At 39.5% G+C, this 21,357-nt stretch overlaps 1 protein-coding gene across 9 annotated transcripts in view; it reads left to right on the forward strand.

The window, feature by feature from the left end:
• The window catches only part of LOC138980017 (coiled-coil domain-containing protein 87-like), a 48,992-nt gene extending 37,710 nt beyond the window's left edge, over positions 1–11,282 (forward strand). For 8 of the 9 annotated variants that reach the window (XM_070352809.1, XM_070352837.1, XM_070352800.1 and 5 more), the window contains 9 exons: positions 903–1,018; positions 1,657–1,774; positions 2,540–2,584; positions 5,858–5,915; positions 6,669–6,815; positions 7,605–7,725; positions 7,933–7,994; positions 10,152–10,232; positions 10,639–11,282. In XM_070352809.1, the coding sequence (XP_070208910.1) occupies positions 903–1,018; positions 1,657–1,774; positions 2,540–2,584; positions 5,858–5,915; positions 6,669–6,815; positions 7,605–7,725; positions 7,933–7,994; positions 10,152–10,232; positions 10,639–10,797 (907 nt within the window). In that variant the 3' untranslated portion in view covers positions 10,798–11,282. The remainder of the gene's footprint in view (positions 1–902; positions 1,019–1,656; positions 1,775–2,539; positions 2,585–5,857; positions 5,916–6,668; positions 6,816–7,604; positions 7,726–7,932; positions 7,995–10,151; positions 10,233–10,638) is intronic. The other variant, XM_070352832.1, reaches the window with a different exon arrangement.
• The last annotated feature ends 10,075 nt before the right edge of the window (positions 11,283–21,357 follow it).

The following is a 21,357-nucleotide window of genomic DNA, read 5'->3' on the forward strand; positions in this document are numbered from 1 at the left end:
TTGTACTACGTTGCAAGCCCCTGGAGCAATTTTTTTATTAGTGCTTTTGTGAACAAGAAACAATTAACAAGTGGCTGATCTATTCCATCTCCCCCCTTTCCCTGTCGCGATATAACCTTGAATGGTTGAAAACGACGTTAAACACCAAATAAAGAAAGAAACATAAACACCAATCCCCAAATACCAACCACCTCTTCTCTCACACATTTTTCAAAGTGACAACAGTATGGAACACTCCAGTTTGGGAGTTGACTGAGTGTTTAACGAGTGATAATGTTAAAGTAATCCACTTTAGCAAGTTTTTTTAATTCTCTGATTCTGTTTTAAGAAGTAAAATAGTGAGAAAACTTTGGATGTTTGCTTGAGATAAAAAAAAAAAAAGAAGAAATTGCAAAGTCTATTATTAAGTTAAACGTAAATGTTTAGTCATTATCTAGTCAGGCAAGTATTTTAGCTACATTTTTATGAATTCATTTATTTTTTTCTTCTGTCTTTTTTTTTCCTCTTCTGTTTTTTTTCTTTCTTCTCTCTGTCTTTCGTTTCCTTTACACTTTTGTTTAGAATGACTCATGTTCTTGATAATAATAATACAAATAAATCGCTTTTCTATAGCGCAAGTCTCGAAAAACAAATAAAAAAACAAAAGAAATAATAATACACCTTCAATCAAATTTTCAATCCCGCTGTAATACATTCCTCCGAGTCCTATATAAAAGTGTATCATTCTGTCAAGACTCTAAGACTGCAAGTTTTTACACTTACATGTATTAAGCTTCTTTTTAAAAAAAAAAAAATTTTTTAATTAGAAATGCGATGTGGTGCCAAAAGAAAAATGTCCGTGTTTGTGTAAAATGAAAATGGACATTAAGTTTTCTTATCTTATCTTATGATTTTGTGCACAGAGAGCGAGAGCGAAAACTGGATGAGCTGCGATCCATGAAGGTGGAGTACAAGGAGGGTGTGTGGAACACAAACTGTGTGCTGATGGGGGGACTGGGCAAGGACCCTTTGCTTCCAGGTAAGTGCTGGACTAATCACCCTTGCATGGATGCACACTCACCTGCACCGGACTGTTAATAGACAGCATCTAAAGGGGGTCTAAAGTGTGAAATCAAGGGGATCACAGTGAAAAGTAAGATCCAATGTACATTTTGTGCAGTGTGCGCTCGGTGTGATGCCCTTTTTACATTTAGTCAAGTTTTGACTGAATGTTTTAGCATACACCCCGAATCGAGACGAGGGTGGTGTGTGTGTGTGTGTGTGTGTGTGTGTGTGTGTGTCTGTGTGTGTCTGTGTCTGTGTGTGTGTGTGTGTCTGTGTGTGTGTGTGTGTGTGTGCAGAGCGACTCTGAGAAAACTACTGGACCGATCTGCATGTAACTTTACATGAGAGTTCCCGTGGAATGATATCCCTAGAAGGTTTTTTCGATATATGTCTTTGATGACGTCATATCCAGCTTTTAGTGAAAGTTAAGGCGAAACTGTCACACACTTTTTTCAATAAAAAATATGCACATTGGAACTCACTTATCACTGCCGCAGAGATTGCTGACCTACACTAACTGTGTTTTGCCAGTGGTCAAATGTTTTTTTGCATAAGAATAGCATGATTAAATTTTTTAATTTTTTATTTCCATGTCTTCTGTCTTTGCTGCAGATGAGATGGAAGATGCTGGGCGCAGCAACAAGGCCCCAGAGACAGGCCGTTCATCGGCAAAAACCCTTCAGGAGCGAGCCATGCTTGCTGCTCAGAGCAGGGCCCAGCCACTCAAACGGTAGGTATTTGTATGGTGGTAAATTTGCAGTAACATTTGTATGGCTGGTTTGTTGAATTTGGAAAAGTTCACAAGGACCTGTATGTGAACTGCAGTTGTTGTTCTCGTACATTAAATGGCAAAATGTATTGGAGCTTTGAAATTGTAATAAATGTATTTGTTTGTTTGTTTGTTTGTTTATTTTGTTATTTATTTCTTGGTTTAACTTTATTCATTTATTTATTCATGTTTTTATTAAGTTATTTATGTATGTTGATTACAAAGAAAAGTGCATCAGAACCAATGAATCCCCCCGCGGGTTAGGGGGAAGAATTTACCCGATGCTCCCCAGCATGTCGTAAGAGGCGACTAACGGATTCTGTTTCTCCTTTTACCCTTGTTAAGTGTTTCTTGTATAGAATATAGTCAATGTTTGTAAAGATTTTAGTCAAGCAGTATGTAAGAAATGTTAAGTCCTTTGTACTGGAAACTTGCATTCTCCCAGTAAGGTCATATATTGTACTACGTTGCAAGCCCCTGGAGTAATATTTTTATTAGTGCTTTTGTGAACAAGAAACAATTGACAAGTGGCTCTATCCCATCTCCCCCCTTTCCCCGTCGCGATATAACCTTCGTGGTTGAAAACGAAGTTAAACACCAAATAAAGAAAGAAAGAAAGAACCAGTGAAGAATGTTGCTAGTCAAATGCAGTTAGTGCTAAGGCTTTCAGTGCATGAGGCTGGGATGCTGTTTACTAATTGTGTTAACAATTTTCTTCTTTCATAGTCATCAGCATTTAACAGTCAGCATTAGAAACAACAATAATTGCGGGTAACTTTTTGATTGCGAATTTGTTGTTGTTGGCTTGTTAAATCTTTTCTGCAGTTTGGCTTTGTTGGTGTGTTTAAATTGATTGTTTTATTTCATTTGAGCTGTTGTACCTTACTGAAGAAATGAGGTTACATTAAAGCAACAATTGCAGGTACATCAATTACATGTGAGAGTTCATTTCTCAATTTTTGTCTGACTCCAGTGTCCAAGTCGGATTGCTTGAGCGCACTTTTCTTCTCAACCAGTTTATTGGCATTTTCAGGGATTGGATTTACAGTTTTTGTCTATCAATCTAAAAGTGTTTGATACCCATGAAAAAGCCCATTTTTGATATCCGAATTCTAGAAATGTATCGGCTTCAGGAGGTTGTGCTCCCTTAATAGCCCCATTCTCAGTAGCACTACCGATACAGTTCCCTCCCCACAGTGAGCTTTTTGAGTCACTTGAGAAAAAGTGACTCTATGTAATCGGTCAGTGTTAGTCTGTCCGGCCGGCCGTAGACACCACCTTAACGTTGGACTTTTCTCGGAAACTATCAAAGCGATCGGGCTCATATTTTGTTTAGTCGTGACCTCCAATGACCTCTACACTTTAACGATGGTTTCGTTGACCTTTGACCTTTTTCAAGGTCACAGGTCAGCGTCAAAGGAAAAATTAGACATTTTATATCTTTGACAAAGTTCATCGGATGTGATTGAAACTTTGTAGGATTATTCTTTACATCAAAGTATTTACATCTGTAGCCTTTTACGAACGTTATCAGAAAAACAAGGGAGATAACTAGCCTTTTCTGTTCGGCAACACACAACTTAACGTTGGGCTTTTCTCGGAAACTATAAAAGTGACCGGGCTCAAATTTTATGTGAACGTGACTCATTGTGTTGTGAATAGCAATTTCTTCCTGTCCATCTGATGCCTCATATAATATTCAGAACTGCGAAAGTGACTCGATCGAGCGTTTGCTCTTCTTGTTCATTTCTAACCCCCTGTCCTATCTGGGTATTTTCTTGGTTTTTTTTTTCATTTCTTTCTTTCTTTCTTTCTTTCTTTCTTTCTTTCTTTCTTTCCTGTATTCTTTCTTTCGTGCTTTCTTTTATTCTTTCTTTCTTTTTATATTTAGTCAAGTTTTGACTAAATATTTTAACATCGAGGGGGAATCGAAACGAGGGTCGTGGTGTATGTGCGTGTGTGTGTGCGTGTGTGTGTGCGTGTGTGTGTCTGTGTGTGTGTGTGTGTGTGTGTGTAGAGCGATTCAGACTAAACTACTGGACCGATCTTTATGAAATTTGACATGAGAGTTCCTGGGTATGAAATCCCCGAACGTTTTTTTCATTTTTTTGATAAATGTCTTTGATGACGTCACATCCGGCTTTTTGTGAAAGTTGAGGCGGCACTGTCACGCCCTCATTTTTCAACCAAATTGGTTGAAATTTTGGTCAAGTACTCTTCGACGAAGCCCGGGGTTCGGTATTGCATTTCAGCTTGGTGGCTTAAAAATTAATTAATGACTTTGGTCATTAAAAATCTGAAAATTGTAAAAAAAAATAAAAATATATAAAACGATCCAAATTTACGTTTATCTTATTCTCCATCATTTGCTGATTCCAAAAACATATAAATATGTTATATTCGGATTAAAAACAAGCTCTGAAAATTAAATATATAAAAATTATTATCAAATTTTTTTTTTCGAAATCAATTTAAAAACACTTTCATCTTATTCCTTGTCGGTTCCTGATTCCAAAAATATATAGATATGATATGTTTGGATTAAAAACACGCTCAGAAAGTTAAAACAAAGAGAGGTACAGAAAAGCGTGCTATCCTTCTTAGCGCAACTACTACCCCGCTCTTCTTGTCAATTTCACTGCCTTTGCCATGAGCGGTGGACTGACGATGCTACGAGTATACGGTCTTGCTGAAAAATGGCAGCTACTTGACTAAATATTGTATTTTCGCCTTACGCGACTTGTTTCTTTCTTTCTTTTCTTTTTTTCTTTTTTTCTATTGTTCTTGTGCATGAATGTTGAAGTTCCTGTGAAGGAAGTCTTCTTAGACGGGAAAGGTCTAAATACACGTCTAGCTCCCCGTAGCAAGAAATTGAAACTGGGGATTATGGGGATTATGGGCATTGGCACATGTGCAGAGAGGTACTACCGACAAGGGGAGACTACTCCCCTAAATGGTATACTGAGGGAAATCTAGAGTTAGCGACCTTGTTTACAGTCTAGTACTTGTAACATAGGACGCTTCTCAGTCTAGCACTCGTAAGTAAGGTAACTCCTATTAGTTAAATTGAGGTGAGTATTCTTAGAAATAGTCATTTTACTTGTAAAACATACATTTTTTTTCATTTCTTTCTTTCTTTCTTTCTTTCTTTCTTTCTTTCTTTCTTTCCTTCTTTCTTTCCTTCTTTCTTTCTTTTTTCTTTCTTTCTTTCTTTTTTTCTTTATTGTTTGAGGCTCTGCTGTTTTGGTTTCAATAGTTGTGTGACTGCTTTCTTATCCCTGCCACCAAGGCAGCACGCACCACATCTTTTGGGGATTGTGCATGACTGTTATTTTGCTGGCATTCACCATGTGCACTCTTGCTTGTTTAGAAACAACTCAAGACTCAGGACTTAAAGTGTTTAATGAAAATAAGGACAGAAGGTGATGCTGGAAAACAACTGTTTGTGTTTTTATTGGTTGTGGAAAAGTTGCGCCTCTTTAACAATCAAGCAAAACAATGCGACTGATCAGTTGAGCCAAGCGGTGTCTGTGTTACCTTACAGTAAAACAAATGAGCTCTGATGTGTATTTTGTAATGTGTCTGCTTGATATGACACTCTTTTCTTCTGAAAAAAACAAAGTACATTGGAGCTCGCTTCTCAGTTATTTTCAGAAAGTGTCTAGTGTTCCGTTCGTCAGTGTCAGATTTAAATATTAAAGTACAATACACCACAGTGACAAACAATTTTATTGGCGATAACTTCTAGATGACAAAAACAGAAAAAGTGAAGACACAGAACACGCAGGCGACAAATAACAATCTTAGATAGAATGTTGCTGCAGGGAAGTGATACATTTTCTTGATCGTCCTTTAAAGAAATTTGTGAATAATTCCACATGCATATTATATTTGCAGTTGAACTTCAACATGTTGAAGAATGATGATTTTGATGACAGCTTTGTAAGATCCTTTGCCTTTTAAGTATGCTGACATTACTTGTATAGAATAGTCAACATGTTTGTTATTCCTTTGTGAAGAAAGACTTTGTGTGTTCTATGACAGGGCTTTGTCACGCATGTCCAAAGGTACATACCAGTCTGAGATGGCTGTTACCAATGAGGTGAGAATGGTCTTTTTCTAAATTTTACAACAATTGTTTTTATTATTAATTTATTTGTGTATAAAGTACTTTTAAAATACTTCTGCTGTTCTCAACAGGAAACAATAGTCCGGTGTGAATTTGCATGATTGGTAAAAAAAAAAAAAAAGAAGCTGTTTGCATAAAAATGTTCAGCATTGTTAATATGGAGGCATCAGTGAAAGAATTTACTTACACTCACCCTCTAAACAAATCTACAGCTAGAGATAAATTTTACACATATTATGATAGTTCAAAGTTATGAAATTTTATTGAAAACCAGTGATGTCAGATTTGAGGATTTTAGCTGCCATTCTCCACTAGTGTAAATGCTATTCTTTATGCACAAGGACGTTTATTTTTTATGTAACACTTGTTCAGTCTTGTCTTCTGGTTGTTTCATAATCTCACAAATTATTTGACCTAAATTTTGCGAGAATTGAATTCTATTGAAGCTCTCTCTCTCTCTCTCTCTCTCTCTCTCTCTCTCTCTCTGTCTCTCTCTCTAAATTTTGCGAGAATTGAATTCTATTGAAGCTCTCTCTCTCTCTCTCTCTCTCTCTCTCTCTCTCTCTCTCTCTCTCTCTCTCTCTCTCTCTCTCTCTCTCTCTCTCTCTCTCTCTCTCTCTCTCTGCTAAGAGATTTTGTATAATCTCAGAAGAAAGTCTCTGCTGACTTTCAGTTGTTTCTTTCACAATTGTGTTATTCTATTTTTAAGTGTAAATGATGTTACAGGTGGGCGATGATGATCAAGAGAGCAAGGAGAAGCAGCCTCAGTTCAGGCTAGAGGCCGTGTGGAACTCTCTACAGATGCCTGACGCCCAGCGCCTTGACATGGCCATCAAGTACAGCTGTGGGGAGTTCTTCAGCAAGCTCATCGAGGCAAGATATAGTACTTCTTCTTCTTCTTCTTCGTTCATGGGCTTAGACTCCCACGTTCAATCATGTTTTTAAGCACAAGTGGAGTTGTACGTGTATTCCCGTTTTTACCCCGCCATTCAGGCAGCATACGCCGATTTCGGGGGAGGTATGCTGGGTATTTTTGTGTTTCTATAACCCACCGAACTCTGACATGGATTACAGGATCTTTTCCGTGCGCACTTGGTCTTGTGCTTGCGTGTACACACGAAGGGGGTTAAGTCACTAGCAGGTCTGCACATAAGTTGACCTGGGAGATCGGAAAAATCTCCACTCTGAACCCACCAGGCGGCAGCGACCGGGATTCGAACTCACGACCTCCCGATTAGGAGGCCGACGTCTTACCACCACGCCACTGCGCCCGTCAAGATATAGTACAGTGGCACCCCCTTTTAAGACCTCCAAATATGTGAAGAAATCAGGTCGTAAAATGGAGGGAATCTTAAAATGGGAGTACATTTACAGAGGTTATCAACAGAAACTTCGTCTGAGAAAACAGAGTCTTAGAAAGGAGGGATTTTTAAACTGGGGGAAGGTCTTAAAAAGGAGGTTCGACTGTAGTGTGTTATGTTTGAGGGATGAGGGGAGGGCGAGCTCTTGAAAGATTCTGCTACAGAGCATTTTGTATTTTTTTCTATAAATCTCTATTCCCAACTTTTGTCATGCTAAAATATCCCCTTAAGGCATTCAAATAATGAGATACCACTTCACTGCTTTGACATGCATGTGACGTGTCTATACTATGTGTTGCAGGCTGTGGAAAGATGGGAACAAGTGACGGAACTTATCCTGCGTCGTGAAGCTCTCCTGGTCAAGCTGGAACATTTTGAGCGATCTGCGTCTGACCCCAACCGCTTCTTTGCCAAAGAGAATGGTCAGTGAGGGGGTCAAGAGTTGTAGTATTGGGTGATATTATACTCTATTACACACACACACACACACACACACACACACACACACACACACACACACACACACACACACACACACACACACACACACACACACACACACACAAGATATCTTAGAAGAAAACAGTTAGACTGGGATACAATGAGCATGCACTGTTCTCTTGTTGCAGGAGTGAAGAGAAGCTCTGTGCTGCTTCTGGAAGAAGCTCGATATCGTACCTACATGTACAAGGTCAGTCATTCCATTTCCTGCAAACCCTGGCTGTAGGATAAAACACTGCATGCATTTTACATTTTCAATGCAGTTTTTGTGGTTGTTAAGAAACCACATAGTTTCCAATGATTGATTTTGAATTTATTTGTATGTTTTGCTGTCATTGTTTTCAGGGTACTGAAACAGTAAAACATACTAACCATTGAATCCAAGAGTGGAGTTCATGGCCACATTGATAATGTATGAAGTATGGAGTTACACTGTGGAGTCCGGGTACAACGAATCTCAAGGGAGATGCATTTTAGTTCGTTATATCAGTAATTCGCTGTAGAGTTTTCAACCTCACGAGAGGGGTGACCACACCACCCCCTCCCCCATACACTCACACAGAGACACACAAACAACAGGATTGAGTCTATGCTAACCACTTCTTGTGGCTACTAAACAATAACAACAAACTCCTAATATTTCTTTAAACGTTTTGTAAAAAATGATTTGTATGAATGGTGTTAAAAAGAAGAGATAAAATAAATCCTCAAGGCAGTGACCGCACTCACCATGCACTGACATACGAAAGCAGCCACACAAACACAGCACAGAGGCACATGTGCAGATGCTTTGCGAGAATAACCTTGAAAACCAGTTTGAATAAAAAGCAGCATAGAGCTGCATGTCATAATCAAGTTATTTATTTTCTTTTTGTCTGGCTTTATTGACTGCATGCCGATCTTGTGGCAGTGACTTTTCACTCTTCAGTCGGAAATACACTAAACACAACACCGCTCTCACTCTCCCTCGCTGCCTACCCTAAAGCCGTGACAACTTATGCTTGGAAACTGTGTGGAAGAGTGCACCTCTCTATTTCTCTCCAATGATCTTCCTGCTGACAGTGACACCAGACACCCCTCTGAGTTTAGCCAGCTACCCCACCCCTCTCTCTCTCCCTTCCCCCAGCAATATATGAAAGGAGAACCACCTCTCATAGCTAAAACTAGGTCAATGACCCCTGGGAAGAAGGTCGCTGAGTGTCTATAAACAAGGCCACCCAGCTGCCCTGTGATCTCGCCGCACACGCAGATCGTTGTAGCCTTGTGACTTTTAGAGACAAAGCGGCTCTGGGGCGATGAAAACGTGTTTGTGCCCGATGTGTACTGGTGTGTACTGAGCACAGTCATAGCTTAGCAGCTGATTGGAATAGTGAAAACACAGTGGCTGTGGCTGTTCCGTGCACCTCCCGCGGTTTGTTCAGAGTTCGCTCATCACGCGATGTGCACTTGTGTTTGTGTATTTTTTGTCTTTGGAGACAATTATTGACATCAGTTCGTTGTAGCCTTGTGACTTTTAGAGACAAAACGGCTCTGGAGCGATGAATACGTGTTTGTTATAAGAGGGGTTCGTTATGCAAATGAGTTCAAAAGGTTCGTTGTAGTCGGAAAGTAACAAGTAAGAAATAGAAGGCTGTCTGCCGGGAAATCAATGGCAGTTCGTTAAAAGCGGGATTTCGTTATACCCAGGTTCGTTATAGCACTGTATTATTGCAGTACAGTGGAACCCCCCTTTTAAGACACACCCCCCCCCCCCCCCCTGATTTAAGACTTCCTCCCTTTTAAGACCCTGCTTTCTCAGATGTTTTGTTCATAACCTCTGTAAATTTACCTCCATTGTAAGACTCCCTCCTTTTTAAGACCTGATTTTCTCAGAATTGTGAACGTCTTGAAATGGGGGCTCCACAGTGTAACATTGACAGCAATGGTACTGGGTATTCCAAGATCTCTGTATTCTTTCCTGCAATGAAAAGATGGTGAAAAGTGTTGTCATGGACCTATAGGTCCCTGGTGTTGTGGATCAGGGCTCCCCAAAGACGCCCCTCCTAGTGCGTCCCGGGACCCCAACTTTTAATTTTTAGAGGGTCCATGGACCCCCACTGCAGAATTTTAGAGTGTCACAAGGGTCCAAAAGCCGAAATGTCCCAGTGTACTTATTAAACATCGTGGTCACAGAAAATTCAGTGCGTCCCAGGACCCGCTCTTTTTAAGTCTAGTGAGTCCAGGGACCCCCTCCATAAATTTCGAGTTCGTGTTTTAGGCTTCTAGTACGTATAGGATGCAAGGACGCGCGTTATGGAGAGCCCTGTGTGGATGAGACGTGTACCAATAGCTTGATTATGTTTTGCAGAAAATCGAGTCACTGGACGCTGACATCAAGGTGGAGCTGGACTACATCCAGTCAAAGTTCCAGGATAGAGTGTGTTTTAAGGTCAGTCTTTTTGTAGTCACAGTTTATAAAAGAAAAGGTTACTGACAGAAAAAGGTCAAGTGTGTGTGTGTGTCTGTGTGTGTGTGTGTGTGTGTGTGTGTGTGATGCACATACCTGTATATGTGTTGAGGATAGATCAATCTGTTTGTCTGAGTTTGTGCCTGCCTCTTTAAATGTCCTTTGCCGTGTATGGTCTGTACATATGAGACCAGATGGCACTTCTTCTGTGACTGAGTGCGCAGAAAAAGGATATGCATTGTACCGGCCGCAACGTGGATACATGCTTTTTTGCTGATAATTGACTTGCTGTGACAACGTTTCACAAAGAAAGCATTATATTTGTTGTCTGCATAAAGAAGCTAAATGCCTTTCTCCAATTTTTGCTAACCAGGTTGAATGGTTTCAGGGTCGGCCGTACTCGGACAAGATGAAATGGGACAGGACAGAAATGCTTCACTGGCTAACAGAGGAGCGGAAACACAACGCCCTGAGGTTTGAATCCCTCATGCGACATATTCCCCTGAAGCCAGCACACCTGGAGCCTATTGCTAGTGCTGCCAAGTGACCTGTGCATTACATTGATGGTTGAGAACTGATGGGAGTTGGCTGAACGTGTGGGGACATGAGACCTGAACAGACTGTGTATCAGTGCTGGGTTTTGTGTGCTTTGTGATGGAGGTGTATACTTGGAACCAAGAACACAGGCTTATAGACGCGTACACATGCAAACACACATGTGCACACATACACAACAACAACACAATTCAACACAACATGACAGAACATGACACAACACAACAGTGAACACACAACACTCTCTCTCTCTCTCTTGCATGCAGATGATGTGAAAAATGAAGTGAAGTATGATTACTTTTTGATAAACAATTTTTTTTAAAAACCTGTGACACTGCTGAAACCTTGACTTTTTTGCTGTTTTATAAAGACAAGGGCGATACTGCTGAAAGATTCGTGCGTGGAATTTTGTGAGTGTCACGGTCAGCAACTGGTTTATGTTGTGGATCTGTGGGTGATTAAAATACATAACACATGCATTCCTTCAATGGTGACTTAACTGTGATATTTTTCATGTTGTTAGGTGTATTGGTAATTAAGTGGACCAATCATGGACTGTTTGTTGATTGCAATGTGAAACAAAATATCCCTGCTCACATCTGGTCAAACCCGGCACTCTCTCAAAAAATATTTATCAAGGGGAAGGTTTTAGTATTTTTGGCTATTAATTTGCACACAACCGCTGCACTGGGTTTAGAAATAAAACTACAGTGTATAAATCCAAAAACAAAGAGACTACCAACGTTCCAAAATTCAGAATAAAAAAACAAGAAAGGTAGTATGTATACAGTGTATATCAAAGGATCTGGGGCGGTCGGACAACGTCAGTTGAACAAGTGAAATGTAGTTAATCCATGGAGATTGGATTTCATGTAAAAGATTCCAATCGGCCGACTATGCCTGTAATGATATCCATGGTACCTCTGAAACACCAGGAACACAGTACCTCTGAGCTATAGTGGATACTGTTATATTGTGGTTACTGAGAATATCTTCCCTTTCCTTATGGCTGTACTTCCTGCAAGATGGATACCTCAATACAATGTTAAAACTGAACTACTTCTCCTGAGTTTACAGTGAGCGTGAGTGAATGACACACATAACACAACATGAACACTAACATCACATGGTGGCAGCGCGGGTAGTGAATATGTACTCCGAAAGCCCTGACATCGTCAGAGCGTAGTTTTAGGCAGCAGCACGAACCACGTGTCAAACTTTTAGCACATTCCACATGTCACGCAAGCTTTATCATGGCAGAACGCGGTCCCATACCAGGCGGTCTACCCAACCCATCGATGGATTGGTCAAATCCAGACAGGGCTATAGCGTTAGCAGAATTCAAGCAGATGTGTGAGTACAGATTCACTGCAGAGCAAACGAAAGTGGAGAGACAGTACATTTTTCTGTGGTCAGGAACTGAAGGTATGCGACTTTCAAACACTTGGGGGCTATCAGCACAGTACAGCCACATTTTTCTGTGGTCAGGAACTGAAGGTACGCGACTTTCAAACACTTCGGGGCTATCAGCTGAACAACTCAAGGATCCAAAGAACATTTGGGACAAATTTGCTGAAAGTGAACCTCAAGACAACTTTAGGATTCATCGCCTTGAACTCAGTTCAACAGTTTCGCCAGAATACTACTGACATTTGCGTTTCTTTTGCCTCTGAGTATATAAATATGTTATATTTGGATTAAAAACAAGCTCTGAAAATTAAAAATATAAAAATTATGATCAAAATTACATTTCCGAAATCGATTTTAAAAAAATGTCATCTTAGTCCTTGTCAGTTCCTGATTCCAAAAACATATAGATATGATATGTTTGGATTAAAAACACACGCTCAGAAAGTTAAAACGAAGAGAGGTACAGAAAAGCGTGCTATGCAGCACAGCGAAACCACTACTGCGATTAAGGCCTGTCCAGACACTCCAGGCTGACCCTGTCCACATTTGACTTATGCTCAAAACGGTCCCGCTGGGCACGCCACGGCGGGCTATGATCGCGTAGCGTTATCTGCAGAAGAATAGAGCGTGTTCTAATTTCTCTGACACAGACATAGAACGACGGAAATTTGACCAATCAGAGCAAACCAGAGCGATGACGTCAACCGTTGGATTGTGGGTAGACTCTAAGTACAACATGGCGGCTGCTTACCGATTCTCTTCGACACAGATCGGCGAACTTATCGCCATACAGAAGCCACGAATCCCTGTGGAATACATTTTCCAAGTTTTACAAAAACAGGGACGCAAAGTTCGCGGCGTGGCAGTCGATGCAACTGAACCTTCCTGTCAGGTGACCTTGACGCTTCCGCTCCACTGATACCGCGTTGTGAAAAAAGTCGTCGATGTGTGGCCACTCGGCAAAATCCCGCGCGACGCACAAAACGGCCTGCGGCGCATATACCTGTAAACCTTGCCAATACTACAAGTAGTCGTATTGCCAAATTTTATTTAAACCTTGTCACTTTGCCGGAATGTATTAAGTGGACATAAGGTCGGGTTCGGGAAAAGAGATTTCTTAGAAAAAAGTCTACTCTACAAAGACTGAGTTTTACTTTTCACGACATCAACATTCAAACAACTTTCTCTACCACACAGTCGTCAAGGCAACACACTGTAATTTACTCTTAAACATTTATTACCTTTTCTTCACTTTCACTAACACTAACGCTAACACTTCTTTTCTTATACACAACTTCGGTAAAAACACAATAACTATTAGCGAAACTAAACACTTGAGGAAAAAACATAAACTAAAACACTTAAAGCATGGCAGCTCTGAAGGGGAGGTAGGAAAAGTGCCCCTGAATTAGGAGCACTTTAATCCCCATGTTCTAGCCACCCGAAGCCGGTGCCATCTCTCTCTGAACATCATCCATCAAAAAGCGAGAAACCCCACTTCCAGACATGGGAACTCAAAAAGTTGGAAGGTGGTTTCATCATAAGTAATATATCTTCATAGTTAAAAATATAATTTCAACATCTAAATATTCCTTAAATGTAGCCAATGACTTTCAAATACTTCTGATAATTTTCTCATCGCTACTTCTATTTTATAACCTAATAATTGCAATTACCAGAACCTGACGAAAAGTAGTTAATTTAAGTCAAGGGAAGTAACCAACTGAAATGCATGTCAAAATAATAAGTGCAGTTGTGTCCCTTTTACTTTAGTCACCTCTTAAATGGTAAGACAAATGCCACCACAGACAGTCTGTGTAAAATAAGAAATAATCCTTGTTAGGAATTATTTCACATGTTTACATACCGTTAAACGGCGTCCAAGTCTGGTCGGCCCTTTAACAGGCTCGTCAGTTTCACTGCGTTTTGCACGAGCGGCGGACTACGGTCATTGTGTAAAAATGCAGTGTGTTCAGTTTCATTCTGTGAGTTCGACAGCTGCTTGACTAAATGTTGTATTTTCGCCTTACGCGACTTGTTTTTCTTCTTCTCATAATTAATGTCGTTTTTCCTGTTCCAGTTGTCTCTAGTTACATACGTAAGCGCAGCACAAAATAACATCTTTCTCGGATTGAAAAACTGATTTGTTTATCTTCAACCAGGGTTGGATGTAAGATAACATGTATACTTGCTGATCTGTGATACCCTCGTTACCCCCCGCGAGTTAGGGGGAAGAATTTACCCGATGCTTCCCAGCATGTCGTAAGAGGCGACTAACGGATTTTGTTTCTCCTTTTACCCTTGTTAAGTGTTTCTTGTATAGAATATAGTCAATTTTTGTAAAGATTTTAGTCAAGCAGTATGTAAGAAATGTTAAGTCCTTTGTACTGGAAACTTGCATTCTCCCAGTAAGGTAATATATTGTACTACGTTGCAAGCCCCTGGAGCAATTTTTTGATTAGTGCTTTTGTGAGCAAGAAACAATTAACAAGTGGCTCAATCCCATCTCTCTCCCCCCCCCCCCCCCCCCCCCCCCTTTCCCCGTCGTGATATAACCTTCGTGGTTGAAAACGACGTTAAACACTAAATAAAGAAAGAAAGAAAGAAAGATACCCTCGGTAATAAAGATTTTTGATCTTGTTTTGTCTTGTCTTGACTGTCTCTCTGTCTATCTCAATGTGTGTGTGTGTGAGTGTGTGTGTGTGTGTGTGTGTGTGTGTCTCTCTCTCTCTCTTTCTCTCTCTCTCTGACAGGCACACACACAGACGCACACACATACACAAGCAAGCACACGCACGCAGGCTTACGCATGCACACACACACACACACACACACACACACACACACACACACAACACACATTGGCAATTAACAGCGCACATGTCTGTCACGCAGGTGCACATAAACAAAACATGTACATGCGCCGACACTCATGCCTGCAAACTTACCTGCGAACACGAAAATGTACACACAGACACAGACAGACACGCACACGCATATCATTTGAAAGAAGAAAACGAAGAAGCTAGACAGACAGACAGGCATTCAGACATACAGAGAGAGAGAGAGAGAGAGAGAGAGAATGACATAGAGAGAGAGCAAGGAAGAGCTCTGGAGATAATTTTGATGTTGCTGTGATGCCAGAAAAACTTCACCGTCTCTGGTGAAATACACAATCGGAAATCAATCAGATACTTTTTCGATACATTTTATGAGTGTACGTTTTCCGCTGCTTGACAGTTTTACAGAATTCAGACTACAGAAATATTTTGTTAAGGTAGGAATGCACCCTGATGTTGCGGTTAAAAAAGGCATTCACTCTGGAGTGGGCGCCAAGTGGCAATAAATTCTATATTGAACATTCTAAGCAACAGACCCAGACATACATAAAACAGTATTGAGTAGTTAAAACGTCGATAGCAAATGATGATGATGATGATGATGATGATTAGGGAGACTATCTAGTCTTGTCTAGACGAAACCCATAGCGCGAAATGGGTCGCTCAGATCTCAGCGAAGCATGCAATCACAGGACCGATATTTTTGTTAAATTTTGAGCACATTTTCAGAGTAAATTTGACATTTCTATTTATTTCTAAGCAAATGATAAACAAAGCAATGAAATTATTTTTAAATTTGTCATTAAATCTGTTATTGACATTTCCCAATTCTAATTAATTTGTTAATTCTTCACAGATCTTGCTATTCTAGTGTTTGTCCCCATTACATAACATGCGATTTTTCAAATGCTCATTGAAAATGCAGATCCAGTCACAGACGCATGTGTTGTACATCATGTTGTTCAAAATTGAAGAAAGTTTTATACGGTACACATCATACATGTATTAGCATAATGGTTCCTGCACAGTCACGTGACACTTTGACGTCGTTGCTAAAACATTTGTCAACCACGATTTAGTCACATCCAGACAGAAGAAAGAAGATCCAGAGTTTAACAGATCTGAGTTACATTAGAATTCCAAAACAATCTGGGACCTTTTTTGACTCACATGCGAAGCAAAAGTGAGTCTATGTACTCACCCGAGTCGTCCGTCCGTCCGTCCGGACGTCCGGACGTCCGTCCGTCCGTCCGTCCGGAAAACTTTAACGTTGGATATTTCTTGGACACTATTCAGTCTATCAGTACCAAATTTGGCAAGATGGTGTATGATGACAAGGCCCCAAAAAACATACATAGCATCTTGACCTTGCTTCAAGGTCAAGGTCGCATGGGCCATAAATGTTGCCTAAAAAACAGCTATTTTTCATATTTTTCCCATTTTCTCTGAAGTTTTTGAGATTCAATACCTCACCTATATATGATATATAGGGCAAAGTAAGCCCCATCTTTTGATACCAGTTTGGTTTACCTTGCTTCAAGGTCAAGGTCACAGGAGCTCTTCAAAGTTGGATTGTATACATATTTTGAAGTGACCTTGACCCTGAACTATGGAAGATAACTGTTTCAAACTTAAAAATTATGTGGGGCACATGTTATGCTTTCATCATGAGACACATTCGGTCACATATGATCAAGGTCAAGGTCACTTTGACCCTTATGAAATGTGACCAAAATAAGGTAGTGAACCACTAAAAGTGACCATATCTCATGGTAGAAAGAGCCAATAAGCACCATTGTACTTCCTATGTCTTGAATTAACAGCTTTGTGTTGCATGACCTTGGATGACCTTGACCTTGGGTCAAGGTCACATGTATTTTGGTAGGAAAAATGTGTAAAGCATGTGAGTCGTATGGGCTTTGCCCTTCTTGTTTTATGTTGAAAGTTGCCTTGTGAACAAAAGGACATGACAAAACATGTACACACACACTCTTGAGAGGATCGACACGGTTGTTTGAGAAGGAAAAAAAAACCCCACACAAACATGTTCAGTAAACTGTACGAACAGAACGCCAATGCCTGTTACGTCAATATTCATGGTTGATATGTGAAACTACACATTTTTACAGTATCTTGGTTTTCTGGTGCCAAGGTGTAAACTTGGGTATTTAAAAAAAAATCTTTATTCAATACAGGCAATGATCGAGTTGTTTTAATTTGAATTTAAAATTTGACTTTGAATGAACCTTTCCTGCCGGCAAAACGAAGAACGCAATGTTATAACATCAACGTTTCATCCATACTCTGGCGAGGAAGTACGAAAACGACAATCACACATATATATGCACGTCTATTACGACCAGTAAATATACGTCAGGAACTTCAATTTTGTCATGACATTTCCTTATCAACGACTTCTTCTTCTCTTTCAAGCATTCGCGATCTATTTTGTTGTCATTGAAATTTTATTTTTCTGATAATGAAAATCGCAAATAATAGAATCAGGAAGTGTTTAATTTTTTTAAATTTTTTTATTTATTTTTTATAAAACATAACGGTAATTTAAGTAAGACAAAATATTAATATCACATGATACTAGTTCATCCTCTTGCATTACAGTATTTTGTGTGTGTGTGTGACCTCAGTTGCATGCAGGATGCTTCAACCCTGAGTTGTTTTGCCTTGGTTGTTTCTTTTTTTCTCATTTTTTTTTGTAAGGCGAGGTAGCATTCTTCTTCATTGTTCTTTTTTTAATTACATCAGGTAATCACAAAATAATTCTTAATCTTAATTCAAAACCAAACATATAAATGATATCAATTGGCGCACCATACCGATATTTACCAATACACATTTTAGCGACAATTAACAAATGATTTATATAACATACCATTTCAGTGGAAACATTTTCATCTGGTGGGAATCCTAGCAACACTATCTTTACTGTCAAGCTTATATATACGCCAAATGTTCTATTTACTCTATAAACCACGTTCAACCAAATACTACGAATCTTCTGGCAGAAAAAAAGAAATGTTCTATATAATCTGTCTCATTATAACAATATGTACAATAAACATTTTAAACAACTCCCATATTAAACACAAATATTTTTAGCAAAATTATTATAAAGCAAAATTTTCCAATGAAATTCTCTCAATCTGGTCTCAGGGGAAACTTTCTGAACAATTAGCCAATGCCAGGGGGTATTTTCAACATCAAATTTGTGCAACCAAAATTGAAGACAACAAGGATTCTTATACTCGAGACTTAATAAATACTGTAAATACTGGCGCGCTCGAAAATACTATTCCCTTCCAAAACATTGCGAAAATTCTTTCAAAAGTAGTCACGCGTCCTAAGTTTTGTCTACCAAACGTCTTCACTGCACTGTGCACAACTTTATATTGCATAAATAGTGAGGGTAAAAACCCAATAATCTCCCCTACTTGCTGGAGTGTCAAGCAGCCATTACCAACCATAAAGTCAGCTACGTAGGTTGTACCGTGTTGTGCCCATGTCTTAAAGAAAAGAACACACTTCTGATACATAACCTTATTGTTATTCCAAATACATTCAGAATAAACATCCTTACACATCATATCCTTATTATTCTGAATCCAAACTTTTAAAAATTCCTTCCAAAACAACGATTTCATCATTTCAACTCCCTTTATCCTTTTCCAATTCACTCTAAATCTAAAACATACAAAATCTTCCCCAAACTTTGAAAACCAGAAAGATGGTACGAATGTCCATCTATCTTCCACTGAGGACGTTTGTAATTTCGACGCCCATTCACACAAAATGGACGACTGAATTAATTCTAAATCAACCATTTTAATGCCTCCTTTTTCATATTGACTTTTCAACACGGATCTTTTAACCTTTTTAAAGGCTTTTTTTTTATTAACGTCTTTCCTTTTCTACAAAAACCGAAATAAGAGGGTGTTTACTCTTTCCAAAACCTTTTCTGGAATACATAGTGCCTTCATAACTGAGGAACAATAACACTTTTAATAACGCACAATTTTCAAAAGTAACCTAAATTTCTTCTTTGCCAAACACTTAATATCTGCAAAATGTTATTTATTCTGGATGACCAGTTCTCCTCAAGGGTGGATGCTGCACAAAAATTACAAAAAACAATGCCGAGTATCCTCAACTTATTTTTCCAAACAAGACCGTTACATTCCGCACCACGGCCTCCACTGGACCCAACCCACATGGCCTCCGTTTTTGTACGGTTTATCTCTAGACAGACATATTCGCAAACGTGCGGAACAAATCCATCACTACATTCACATCATCTTTGCCTCTTAAAAACAATGTTACATCGTAGGCATACAACAAAATCTTCAAAACACAACTTAAATTTTCCACCGTACTACGTTTTAACACAATACCTTTAATTCTATCATCGGATCTAACCCGTATTGCCAATAATTCTATTGCCAAAACGAAAGCCATCCTTGCCTAATACCAGCGTCCGCCGTAAAAGAATCACTTATCCCACCAGAATACCCAACACAACTTTTACTTTCGTTCATCAATACTTTTACCCACCTAACAAAATCTTTGCCAAATCCAAACTTCGAAAATGCATATAACATATAATCCTTAGAAATGCTGTCAAATGCTTGTTTAAAATCGACTGCCATAATAGCACCGGGCATGTTGGATACCCTAGTCACATCTACAACGTCGTCAATTGTTCTTATTAATGATGCAACTGATCTTCCTTTAAAAAAACATGTCTGATCTTTATGTACAATAAAATCAACAACACGACACATTCTGTTTGCCAAACATTTTGCCAACAGTTTATAATCAGAGTTCGTTAATGAAATGGGTCTCCAATTTTGCAATTTTGTTTTCGTTAATTCTTTTCCTTTGTGAATAAGTGTAATTAGGGCCAGAGATTGTGAATGTGTCAAACTTCACTCTGCAAAGGCAACGTTGAAGGAGTCTACCACAACAAATTTCAACTTCACCCAAAAACATTTAAGAAATTCTATAGACAGGCCATCAGGACCCGGTGCTGAACCATTAAGTTGCTTTAAGAGATGCTGTTGCTTCGTTTACAGTTATTAGACCTTCACATTCTTCTTTCTCCTCCTCTCGTAACTGTGGAACTTCACAACCGTGTAAAAACATATCAACCTTCTGTGACAATCCATGAGGTATTACTTTCTTCCTATACAAATGTTGAAAATGCTCCTTTTGGGCACGTAAAATGTCACACTGATTACTTAAAACGTGGCCGTTATCCAATTCCAATTTATTCATAACTTTGGAATTTGCTCTTCTTTTTTCCAAACAGGAAGTGTTTATGAAATTTAGATTTCAGTTCACTCTGCGAGTTGGCAGACTTTGCAATGACCACGGTAGAGTAGTTTTGCAGCATTCATAATGAGTTCTTTTTTCATTGCACACGCTCTCTATGTATGTCATACATTCGAGATTTCGTTTTACCAGGAAATGATAGATGATTTTCGAGAAATAACCCAGTCAGAGCGTCCATGTGCTGCGGAAGAGTTGCGCCGCTTGAATGCCAGGTAATCATGGATCAATGGAAGCAAGCGAACATGACGTGGTAGTGAATAATGAGCTCCGATGTGCATGCATGGCATTACTGTACCGCTCTCTGTCTCTCCTGAACAGTGCGTTAATACCTTCACAATATAAAGGCAATTTTGAATAAACTGAGGTCAGTTTTCGCAATTCCTGAAAAAAACGCGAAAGGGGGTGTTTGGTGGGGGTGGGGAGGGGGAGGGGCCTTTATTTGTAGCTACCTATAATGAAAGTTGTGCTTGTGGCTTTACTCAAACAGAACACATTAGCCTTGACATGTAGGACAACTCATGATATCTGTCTGCATTTGTGATCAGTTTAAGAAGCGCAAGAAGTAATCAGTGCATTAAAAAAAATATTTCACTCTTTGTCTATCTACAACTTGATCAAGAAAAACACGGCATAAAAAAATAAAAGACCCATAAAATCATGCTAAAATTCTATCAAAGACTGAGCTTTTTACGTAGCGGGAACGCGGCTCAGTGCGGTAGTGCGCTGGCTATATGACCAGCTCGTCTCTATCAGCGTTGGTTCGAACACGGGTCTTGGCGAGGAATTTATTACGAGAACCATCTTTATGCACTCTTTTGGTGTCCAAACACCCCTCGTGTATACGCACGATAAAGATTCCAACCCCACAGCTAAGAAGTCGGGGCTTGAGGTAACACGAATACAGGCTTGCAGAAAAAAACCCACATGGGTGTCAAGGATTGCAGTCCTAATTGTCT

This window comes from Littorina saxatilis, linkage group LG1, assembly GCF_037325665.1.
Source record: "Littorina saxatilis isolate snail1 linkage group LG1, US_GU_Lsax_2.0, whole genome shotgun sequence".
NCBI lineage: Eukaryota > Metazoa > Mollusca > Gastropoda > Littorinimorpha > Littorinidae > Littorina > Littorina saxatilis.